Consider the following 13238-nt stretch of genomic DNA (forward strand, 5'->3'; position numbering starts at 1 on the left):
GAGTTACTTTAGTGCAGCTGAATGATGCTTTGAGGCAAGTACTGAGTGGTTCTAGAAACAAGAATAAAAGCTGCCCCCCTTTTCCCCCACATATACATCCATTTTAACATGTACAATTCATAGCTTATAGTCATTAAAAGAAAATCACTACAAAAGGAATATGTGTATGGACTAAAGCTCTGTGTATTGAAGTATACATACAGTACAAGTGAGTCATCATTTCATTTTTTCACTATATATTTCATTGAAAAATCCATTTTTATAAACACTTATTGTAAGGTCAATAAATATCAATCCGATTTCCATAATTCTTTCACTTAATTATTCAAAATTGTTCAAATTTTCTTTTCTTTGGATGCAAACAAGTTGTGATACATTGATCATTGAGAATAATTTATGAAATCATCAAGGCAAATTTTCTAACCTCAAAATGCTACAATTTCTTACCAAATTTGTGACATAAAATTTCAATTTCGCATTTGATGGTTGATTAAATTATCACAAGGCCTGTAGATAAACTTAATTTGAAATTATATGAAAAAACTACAAACAATTCTGCATTTTATGATATTACATCCATAGAAATGAGCTACAAATAATGTTGCAATAAGTGTTTTCAAAAAAGGCATTTTCAACGAAAGATTATAGTGAACCAAGATGTGTTTGTGAAACACAAATGCCCCAAATAATGGACAAATCTAAAGATGGCCAATGTCACAAGGACAAATATCTTGGTACCAGTAGAAAGATCTTGTCATAAGAGATGCTCGTGTGCAATATGAAAGCTCTAATATAAATTTACCATTTAGAAATTATGACGAATGTCATATTTTATAAAAGTAGGTCAAACTCCAAGGTCATGGTCAAAGGGTCAAATATTTTTGTTCCCACGGAAAGGTCTTGTCACAAGGAATACCCATATGAAATGTCAAAGCTCTTGCACTTACTATTCAAAAGTTATTAGCAAGGTTAAAGTTTTCAAAAAGTAGGTCAAACTCCAAGGTCAAGGTCACAGGATCAAAAATATTGGTACCCACGGAAAGGTCTTGCCTCAGGGAATACCCATGTGAAATATCAAAGTTCTAGCACTTTCTGTTCAAAAGTTATTAGCAAGGTTAAAGTTTCAGACAGAATTACAGAATGACAAACAGGACAAAAACAAAAACAATATCCCCCCCCCCCCCCCCCCCCCCCCCCGAGATCGAAGATCGGGGGGGGGGGGGGGGGGGGCATAAAAATGAAATGATGACTCACTTATGGCGAGGTACTGTACTCCACACCCCTGTACAGCGAGTACATCAATACTTAGACCTCTCAAGAATGTTATGCAGTTTTATCAACTTTAAATGTCATTTCAACAAATAACAAGTGAAAGCTGTTAATCCAATCACAGTTTGCAATTTCACAACGATAATTACATCACATTCTAAAGATCGTTTCAAGAACATTTACAGGGCATTGAGCAGTTTGATAAATACCATCAGCATCACTCAATCTAAACGCACAACAATTCTTCAAATTTTCTCTGTATTATTGTAGACAATGTAGTTACTACTATTGTAGATATTTTCTATAATAATTCACATTGTTATTTAAAATTGCCCTGATTATTTGTTCATGTAGTCTCCGTGACAACAGTATACAATATTCACTACATCCGTCCAGATATAAAACATTATCATATTCTATCCAAGTATGAGAATAATAAAAGTGTCTTCCTTGCTATTACCTTTCATTTTAATTGTATATCATATATGAATTACTTATATATACATGTATATCGCATCATAACATTATAGTCATTGTATTTATCATTGTTACAAATATACGGATACATATATAAAGCTCATGTGGTAGTTATAATCAGATTATGATATTCACATAATCCTACATATGTAAGTCATAACGAGACTCAATGATTGGACAATGAGTCAGGGTATATATAAACGTATAGTGCACAATCACGTGATAAGAACAGAGTGTATCAAATTCACTTCTATCTTTACGTATACTTTACCCGTATGAGTAGACTAGACAGTTATTTCTTGGACGGAATCTATTATCATCGCAAAAATCCCATCCCCCATCATCCAGCTTCCCCAGACGTATCACCTTCCGACAAAACACCTGTAAACTGTTGATGTACCTGAAAGTAGATTACATCCTTGCTTAATGTCCTTAAATCAATCTTAAACATTGTAGATTTCAGATAATAATCATGATAATAGCAAACAATCAATATAATCAAACTTAGATATGTTTCAGATCTACTTATTGTCCTTAAATCAATCTTAAACATTGTAGATTTCAGATAATAACAGCAAACACATACATCAATAGAATCAAACTTAGATATTTTTCAGATCTGCTACCATTTGAGAAGATCTAGATCCAAACTATCTAACTTTATATCGATTGCTAAACCATATATACAATAATCTTCAGTGCAAATACAGATAATTTTTGCTCAAATTTTCGTGTTAGAGCTTCACAATGCACAGGTGACTCTCAATGACTTGAAAATCTAAGGGACCTTGATAAAACTTCTGAGAAATCAAGAGTTTAAGAGATCGAAGTTAGAATCATCTTGAGTCACCAGAATATACAACAGCATTGCTTTATTATAAACAAACAGTTCTTCTGTTTCCATACCAAGGAGGTACTCTACATTGTCATAATCATTAATGGCTGACTTCCTTTTAAAACATGGATGAACATATAAATATCAGCAATATTTGTCTATTCATTTAAAAATTTATTGCCTAGCTGAGTAGCTGAGCAGGTTAGTACATCGACTGCTGAACTGTGGTTCGAGTCCAGCAGGGGTTTAAAATTTTTCTCAGATTGCTTTCAATTAAAACTGCATTTTTTTTATTAAACAAAGTAAATTCAGAAGTTTTTAATTTCAAAATATTGTTGCACATACCGGTATCCTTCACTTTTCATCCAAATCAATTTCTCTGGTGTAGCATACATCCTTAAATTATGATTCTTCACACTTTTGAAACTTGCAATTTTTGCAAAAATTTATACTTTCAACAATTTAATGAAACAAAAGTAATAAAGGTACATGAAAATGACCTTTACCGGTATTTCTTTCAAAAATGCGAGAGCAGACTGAAGTGTCTCATTTTTAAAAAATCAGTATATGATATGCACCCAGGGGTGCATGAGCCGAGTTGCATGGGATACATTTGTAAAGCCAGGAATGATGTGGCATATTTATAATTGTGAAGAACTAATTCAGTTTTAAACTTTTCGAGTTACTGTCCAGAAACCATATTTGTCTGAAATTTTCAATCTATATTCGGTCACTGTGACTTTGACCTTTGTTCTCCAAAATCAACAGGGGCCTTGCTTTGCTGGTATCCAACAATATATCCAAGTTTCATTTGATTCAAATTAAAAAAATTTGGAGTTATCCTCGCGTACAAACAACTTCGTTTTTTCAACGAGACACAACAGAAAGCATACTCGCGACCTATAACATGGCAACTACAAACAAGTTCCCAATTAGACAAGTTCCCAACAGACCCCTGAGGAAACCATTTTCTGCAAGACCAATTATTAATTCAATTCTGTTCCATAATTGTTTCCCCTTGAGGTTACTATTATCTTGCTGACCGAGTGTGTGGTGAAGCATTATGTATAATTGTATCCATCTACCAGGTAAGCACTGTAAAGCAATGCAGGCAAGTTGAAACTAGAAAACTAACAAGTCAGAAAGCCCTCCCCCCCTCCCCCACTGCAGTGGATATTTTATTATGAAAAAATTTCTAAGTCCCATAACTTTGTAATAATAAAACCTATAAATTTGAGAATCGAAAGGGTCTTTTTCTTCCTAATCGAAGCATTACCTTTATATTCTATGAAAATCTTTTTGAGTCATTTCAGGTTATTGCGTGCCATAGAAAGAGCTATTATCTTATCAATGTTTAAAAATTCTAAGTCCCATAACTCTCGCTGTTATAACATTGATAAACTTTAAATTCCTCTTCCTAATCAACATTAACTTTAAAGCTGTATGGTCCAAATTACAATATTTTTTTCCCACCTCGTAAAAACGCTATTAAATCATCGCACGTATGTAGTTATGAGACTGTACGACCTATCATAAATTATTTCACCTGTTTTAACCCAAATAATTTGATTTTAAATCGATGTTTACAAATAACTGCGTCACTCTGCCATTTCAAGTGACAGTCACGTGACCAGTTCAAACTTTCCAGATCATTGGTGGTCTTATCTGTGTTAAGCTGTGTATTTTGTTATAACAGTACCGTACCATAAGTTTAATAGAAAATACCTCTTAGTAATTCGTTGTTTTACGTTCTTTCAGCCTTAAAACTAGACAGTCGCATATGAGTTAATACATCATGTTGGGATTCCCCTGACGCGCGTGGGGCTATTTATAGACGTCTATTATGGAATGATTTATATATGTAGCCACTATATTTACATTCTAAATAATATTCGCACTGTTTTCTTTTACATGCAGATGTTTTCAAGCATGTAATTAAGGGAAAGTTAATAACTTTATAAAGTAATTAATCTGCTTTAAAGTAATTATGTACAAAAATAATACATGAACATCGGGTCATACAGCTTTAAACCCTATGAATATTTTCTCAATATTAATAAAATTCTAAGTCCAATAACTCTGTAACAACAATGCCGATAAATCTGAAAATCAAGAGTTCTGTATAAGCATGCCGACTTATGTAATCCCCACCAGCTCAATGTAATCCATTTCAGGCATTGTAACACTGCATGCAGGTGATATCTACATCATTGTGTAAATCCAGTGGAAAGGGTAATTACATTAGTGGGTGCTTTCACAACAATAAATGTAACCAGGATTACATTGGATGTATGAATTGCACAGGTAGTGTTATTGGGTTACAATAGGTGGTGGGGATTACATCAGTTAGTGTTACAAAGGTTTTCCTCTGATGTAATCAGATTACAATAGCTGGTGGGCATTATTACATTAATCAGTGTTACAGAGGTCTTCCTCTGATGTAATCAGATTACAATAGGTGGTGGGCATTATTACATTATTCAGTGTTACAGACGTCTTCCTCTGATGTAATCAGATTACAATAGCTGGTGGGCATTATTACATTAATCAGTGTTACAGAGGTCTTCCTCTGAGATAATCAGATTACAATAGTTGGTGGGCATTATTACATTATTCAGTGTTACAGACGTCTTCCTCTGAGGTAATCAGATTACAATAGCTGGTGGGCATTATTACATTAATCAGTGTTACAGACGTCTTCCTCTGATGTAATCAGATTACAATAGTTGGTGGGCATTATTACATTAATCAGTGTTACAGACGTCTTCCTCTGAGGTAATCAGATTACAATAACTGGTGGGCATTATTACATTAATCAGTGTTACAGACGTCTTCCTCTGAGGTAATCAGATTACAATAGGTGGTGGGCATTATTACATTATTCAGTGTTACAGAGGTCTTCCTCTGAGGTAATCAGATTACAATAGTTGGTGGGCACCAGTAAGTGTTACAGTCTGGTCTTTCTCCGCCTAATCCAAATATCCTGAAGAAAAGATATGAAAATCTTCCCAAGGAAATTAAGTTATCATGTGCTGTAGAAAGTGCTGATGGATGGACAGAAAAATGGACAAAGTGATTATAATAGAGCACGTGCAATATGATAAAGTCTTAAAACATGACTCATCACCAAAATAAAGGCATGGCATTTACCTTTTACAGAGAATAGAAAATTTAAAATGGTAGCTCACAACATATATCATATAAATCAAAAATGACACGGAGTATCGTGAAAAGTGCATTGTAGGCCAGGAAACTCCATACACAACAAATATCCTGCTCAAGATCAGACAACTAATAAAATATCAGACACAACTACTGTAAATATATTTGAATATTTAACAATCCATAATATTGAGAGATCGTTTTCATAGACTTATATTTCCAAGAAATATTCAATGATTAACAATTCAAGAAATCTATGTTATCACTATTAACCAACATCTGCTTTCTACATACTGAAAATTCACATGTTGATGACAAACTTTAATCAGATATTCAGCTCAAGTGAGCATGCAATTAGAAAAGATTTTATCCCTAAGTCACGAATGATTGATATCCATGTATATCAAGAACATACACGGAACACAAGGGGCCCACAGGCCTTATACGTTACCCGAGTATTAGTTACAAGTATCACCAACTCCAAGGGCTATGAAATTTTGGAAAAAATTTCCTGTTCTGCATATCTACGTGTAAGTCAAATTCTAATATTCAGCACAGCAAAGTTTCAACAAGATGTGTTCTTAAAACTTAAATGACCTTGAAAATGTTCATACTGATGAAAGACTTTACATACTGTAACATAACAATATATGTAACATTAACACAATATGACTAACTTGGACCTGCCTTAAAGTCAAAACCCTGGGATTGTCAAATTCAGTATTTTGGTACATCAGCCTTTCCTGTTGTTTCTAAATATGCATTTTAGTTCTTACACCATATCAGCAAAATTAAGGAAGTCTTTTCTAAACAGATGCGCAGTTGTACAGAAGATTGGCAGTTTTTTGCCCTGCCCTGAAGTCAGAACCTCTATCCAAGGATCATGAAATTTACAGTTTTGGTAGAGGCTGTCCTGCTCTACAATTACTAGGCATTTAGTTTTTCTCACAGATGTGCAGTTGTAGATAAGAGATTTTTGCAGAAAATTGGTCAATTTGTGGCAGTTTTCCCCAGTGCCTGAGAACCAAGGGGTGCAGGAGTCCTGAAATTTACAATTTATGTCCCCCTTAATTGTCGCAAAGATGCTTCATATCGTTCACCCAAGATTTGTATTACAAACTATTATATGTAAATTATTCATGTACTTCTTACAATGTCGAATTGCCATTCTACTTCTAGAAATAAAACTTTTTTTGCATTCTATGCTTATATACACCAATGATGTTCTATGTAGGCAGTGTATAGCACCCTGAATTAAATTAACTTAATACACATCTGATGATATTAGATGGTGCTCCATTGTACTGAATATCGGATGTTTCCTCACTGTCTCCAAAATCGACCTAACAATTAAGCCTACTGCTTTTTTAATGTAAGTTATGCAGGTACGTATTTTGCAAACATCCAAGTCTTTTGTATGTCCAAAGTTTGTCAAAGCATGTATGTGTAAAATTCTGTATTGCTACAGCTTTCTTAGAAATTGAAATGAAAAAATAATATTTCCCCCATATCATCAATAAAGGATTAACACATATGTTAACGTTCTACCCGACATATATTAACACATTCAGACACTTGTTTTTCTTATTTGTGAAGAGGTATTTGTGAGTACTATTACTGAATTTGGAAAGTTAATCATCAATATTTCATTTTGCAAATTTGCAAAGAGACATAAAATGTCAGATATATAACATCTGTGATGCTTATCAACAAATGTGCTACTCCAGAACCCATTGTGAATTTTCAACCTGGATAAGATTTTATGATTCTCATTTTAATTACTGAATGAACATGTTGCCAGGATATCGCATAAAATTGTGTACTTGTCTAAAAAAAACCTATACACCTGTCACCTTTCTTTGGTTTTTTGTCTGGTTTGAATTTAGATTGGTTTGTATTGATGCAGTGGTTTTTTTTGTTTTTCAAACTACCACCCCTCCTTTTGAATTGGGAAAAATTAGCGACATTTTCCTCAAATTGGGAAAAATCATTCATAGTAAATTAAAATGGTAAATATGCATAAAATAACCAAATAACAATTTTTTGTTTGATGTTTATTTCAGATCTGATTTAAAATCATAAAATAAATCATTATTTAACATTAAATATGTATTGGAAGTCACACCTTGTATAGATATTATTTACTTTTTCTAAGAAATACTTACTATTGCAAAGAGACATAAAATGTCAGATATATAACATCTGTGATGCTTATCAACAAATGTGCTACTCCAGAACCCATTGTGAATTTTCAACCTGGATAAGATAATGGATAACAAAATAATAAATTATTAATTCACCAGCATTTGTACTCATAATCTTGTAAATATTATAATTATTAATAATCAAGTTTCCAGAATGTCTCTCCTGTTTGTATTTTTCGGATTTTAGTAAAACCCTATACTGTTGGCCACTTCCTGTTATTTTCCTAGATTTGAAATTGGGAAAAACATGTATATATAATTTGGAAAAAATAGCTCACTTTAATGAGGGGAAACAGCCGAATATCGGTGGCATTTTGGCCCCCCAAAAAATCACTGTGATGTTTTGATATTTCTTCTACTGTTGAGTACTTGAAGATATGAACATGTCATTTTTGTACTCTGTGACACTATATCAGTTAAAATCAACATAAACTAGTTCTAATTGTAACGGGGACCGTTACATATGTTCCCCAAACCTCCCCCAATTAAAAAGTGATGTCCTTGTGAATCTATAGCAAAAAATCATTTTATTTTAGCCTTTAATTACATGTAGTACGTTCAATATGGTCATTTCAGTACCAAAAAAAAATGAAAGAAAGCGTTGCACGCGCATACACGCGCACGCGTGTATGATTCCGAATTTTTGTTGATGTCGTTCAACAGGCATGTGTATCATATACCCACAGTGTGAATTTCATAACGTTTCCACCAAATACAAGGAAGTTATAGCGATTTTAAAATCGTCCAATCAGAATTCAGCACACGTGCATGCACGTGCTGAGCAGTAATTCTAACCACAACAATTTGTAAGGAGTAACAAGACACATCTAAACCATTAATATCAATAGAATTTGATGAAAAACAAAAACGTTATCGTCCTTTAAAAATTGAAAATTTAAAAACGTTGCACGCGCATGCGCATGTGCGTTGGCATTTTTTTCTTACACCAATATATAGATACACATATTGTCTACATATGCTGTGAATATCATCTCATTCACTTCATAAACAAGATAGTTACAAACGTTTTAGTATTATTCAATCAAAATGAAGCGCACGTGCATGCACGTGCAAATTGGTAATTTTGACCATGCAAATCAGTTAAGAGTCTCAATATCTACCTATGATATGAATTTCAAGCCATTTCAATGAACAACAAAAAAGTTAGACTGATTCCAAAGTTAGCGTACAAATTTTGTAATGCGCGTGCACGCGCATGCGTGCACGTGCTGACAAAATAAATATTATTTTTCATATGTACAAATGATATACTATCATCCTATTTAGGTTTTATATCGCTTCCTTCAATATTCTGATTTTCCATTTTTTGTACCAAAATTGCAATGCACGTGCGCGCGCGTGCATGCACGTGCAGACAAAATGACTATCACTATGCACATCTACAAACGCTATACTATCATCCTGGAAAGTTTCATATCGATCCCTTTTGTAGTTTCTGAGAACACTACCGGACAAAAAAGTACCGGAGAAAAAGAATAATAATAATAACTAGACACGATCTCGTTGCGAGCAACGAGTAGGTCTTCCGTCCGATTTGTTGATGCACTCGGAGTTAAAAAAAAAAAAAAGACAAATGAGTCCCAATTTAGTTTCCGACTTTAAGACACTTTAGATATAATCAATTTTTCATATCATAAGCTTCTGAAGCAAAGTTGCGTTGAAATTCGTTTGAAATTCGACTCTCCAGGCGAGCCATAAGGCCCGCGGGCCTATTTCTTGATGTCATTTGTTAGCCCTCTATAGACTCAACAACTTTAGTTCTATATGTCTTTACAAAATATTTACCTGTAAAAAGTTATTGAGATCGACCGATATTGACAAAAAATCGACTCTACAGGCGAGCCATTAGGACCATAGGCCTATTTCTTGATATCAATCGATAGATCTCGATAAACTGAACAACTTTTGTTCAATATGTCCTTACAAAATATTTACCAGTTACAAGTTTTTGAAATCGACTGATATCGACAAAAATCGACTCTACAGGCGAGCCATGAGGCCCACAGACCCATTTTTTGATATTGATCGATAGGTTATGACACATTGAACAACTTTTGTTCAATAATGCTTTTCAAAAAATATGTCGTTTTAAAGATATGAGGCGTCAAATATTTACGATTTTGGCCATTAAAATCTCTAATTACGTAACATATGACCTACTTTTTGATTTGATAAGATCAAGCTCGTTGAGATGAACATTTCCGCTTCTACAACTTATTATAAAATATTAATAGTTTCTGAGATATTCTCAAAAACATTTGGACCCTTCTGAACCCCTAATTTAAAGGGCCAGCCCGTTTTGCTTGATATCGTAAAAAAAGGCCTTGTCATTTTAAACATTTTTTGCTCAACAAGTATTTAGAAATTCTTTACCGTTCTCGAGTTATCTCTACAAGAAATATTTAGGGGCCAAACTGTAGCTCCCTAACGGGGCCACATAGGGTAAAAACGAAATATGCATATTGTTCAGATCATCATTCTGAACAACTTTTGTTCTTTATTGCTTTTCAAAATATTTGTCGTTTTCAAGATACAAGGGGTAAAAAATTTATGGTTTTGGCCCTTAAAATCCCTTATTACGTAACATATGACCTTAATTTTTATATGAATAGATTTGGATTGTTGAGATGAAAATTTTTTGTTCTTTGACTTATACCAAAATATTAACGATTTTTGAGATATTTGATCTAGACTTTGAGCCCTTCTAGATCCCTAATTGAAGGGGCTAGCCCCTAAATCTTGATATTTTCGAAAAGATCTCGTAAATGTGCACAACTTTTGTTCTACATGTCTTAACATATTGGAGATCAAAGGTCAAAAATCGCCGAAATCGGCGAAAAATTTTGGCATCCATTTTTTCAGGTCCAGGCGAGCGTTTAGGCAAATCGCCTCAGGTAAAATCGAATCCCCCACAAATCTTCTAAAATGTTTACTCTATCTTGTGTAGAAATTTCAAGACTTTAGCTTCAAAACTAACGGAGGAGATGTGTGGACAACAAGGCCCTTCAAAAAGTCACTAAAAGAGAGATAACTCCTGACCGGAAGTGACGTCAAGCACGAAATTTTGCAAGCAAAGTCTCGTCACCAAAAGACATCTTTCCTGAAAATTTCGTGAAAATCGATCGAGAAATGGCTGAGAAAAACGCGTGTACTACCAAGGAAAATAATAATAATAATAACTAGAAACTCATTACTAGTAATGAGTAGGTCTTCCGTTAGACCATTTCCGGTAAAGAGCTTTCTGTTCCTACGAAAACCATTTAAATGTAGCAGAAAATAAGCCTTAACAATGAATAAGAAATGTATTATCGAACTTTTTACTCATTTCTCATAACTTCCGGTGACGACCGGAAGTACTATTCAGATGCGTTTTCCTATAAATGACAGCGACTCTTTACTGTCTATATTCCCTGAAAATTTCACGTCTCTATCTGAAAGAGTTCTCAAAAAATGAAGTAAACCTAAGAAAGAAAAAGTAGTAGGTTACTACCGACTGGAAGTCAATTTTGAAAAACAAAATTATCAAAACTTTAGAAGTTGATACTTTTATTAAGACATGTGAAAATCATATGAAACACTTCAAATATAAGCGAGATTTATGGGGACAAAGAGACGAAAATTAAAAAGGTATTTTATCAAGTAACCGGAAGTAGTCGTTTTGACTACCGACAGAGTCAATATTCTTTTGACACTTTGAAAGAGACTTAATAAACTAGTATAGGTTTCAATTTAAAGGAAAAAGTTTGAAATTTTCGATTCTTTCCATCACTTCCGGTGACGACAGGAAGTGACGGTCGACATGTTGAACCCACTACTGCACGCCTACAAACGGAGATTGATCACCCCTGAATGTTTGATGAACCTATATTTTACCTTTTCCAAGAAAAATGCTAGAGAAAATTCCTTTTGAGAAACAGAAAATCGGCCATATTTTCCGACCGGAAGTGAATTTTGAAAAAACAAAAATAATTATAGCAAGGTCATTTCATAAGACATTATTCCTGAAAATTTCAGCCATCTCTGAGAAATCACTCGAAGAAATCGGAAAATCGACATATTTTCAAATACTTCCGGTATAGACCGGAAGTGACGGACAAAAAAATTGAATGTATGTGTACAATGGACTAATGTTAGTTGATCAACTCTACAAGTTTCAAGCGTCTATCTATATTCATTATTGAGAAACTGAAAAAAAACAAGATTTGAATATGTCCACCCTATATCTCACGACCGGAAGTGAATTTTTTCAAAAATATTTAAATTTACTATAGACATTTATAGTGTCTATAACATATGTAAAATTCAAATCATTAACTTGTTTTATGACCGAGATTTATGGCACTGAAAAATGAGAGAATGAATAGTCTTTCTTTGATATAACCGGAAGTTGGAGTTTCAACTTCCGGTGGGGTCAACATTTTTTTGAGAATTAGAACCAAACCAAGTCAACCGATATAGGTTTCAGTTTGAAAGAAAAAAGTTTGAAATATATGATTCATTTAATCACTTCCGGTGACGACCGGAAGTGACGACCGACATTCTTAACCCCCTACTGCACGCCTACAAAGTGAGATCTATTAACTCTGAAAATTTGGTGACTCTATCTTTTACCGTTTCTGAGAAAAACGCTGGACAACGAAAACAGCTAATAAGCCGTATTTGCCGACCGGAAGTAAATTTTACAAAAATATTTGACGTTACTCTAGACATTTATAGTGACTATTATATATTTAAAACTCAACTCATTAACTAGTTTCATGACCGAGATTTATGGCACTGAAAAATGAGAGAATGAATAGACTTTCTTTGATATAACCGGAAGTTGAAGATTCAACTTCCGGTGGGGTCAACATTTTTTGAGAATTAGAACGAGATATAGTAAACCGAAATAGGTTTCAATTTGAAAGAAAAAAGTTTGAAATTCATGTTTCCTTTAATCACTTCCGGTGACGACCGGAAGTGACGGCCGACATTCTTAACCCCCTACTGCACGCCTACAAAGTGAGATCTATTAACTCTGAAAATTTGGTGACTCTATCTTTTACCGTTTCTGAGAAAAACGCTGGACAAAATATCTTGTAAAAAGACGAAAATTGGACATATCTTGCGACCGGAAGTGAATTTTGAAAAAATGAAAAAAATGCCTCGAGGTACCATCGTTCTCTATAACCTGTGAAAGTTTCAGGAAAATCCATCCAACGGTCTCGGAGACGAAAGGGAAAAAAAAAAAAAATAATAATAATAATAATAAACAGTAGAATCACTAGAAG

General features: G+C 33.8%; 1 protein-coding gene across 4 annotated transcripts in view; it reads right to left on the bottom strand.

Annotated features, from left to right (window-relative positions):
- LOC125671388 (probable methyltransferase-like protein 24) overlaps positions 1 to 13238 on the bottom strand; it is a 46803-nt gene that overhangs the window by 19056 nt on the left and 14509 nt on the right. For all 4 annotated transcript variants that reach the window (XM_048907114.2, XM_048907115.2, XM_048907116.2 and 1 more), the window contains exon 3: positions 2018 to 2146. In XM_048907114.2, coding sequence (XP_048763071.1) covers positions 2018 to 2146 — 129 coding nt within the window. The remainder of the gene's footprint in view (positions 1 to 2017; positions 2147 to 13238) is intronic.

Source organism: Ostrea edulis, chromosome 4 (assembly GCF_947568905.1).
Source record: "Ostrea edulis chromosome 4, xbOstEdul1.1, whole genome shotgun sequence".
Taxonomy (NCBI): Eukaryota; Metazoa; Mollusca; class Bivalvia; order Ostreida; family Ostreidae; genus Ostrea; species Ostrea edulis.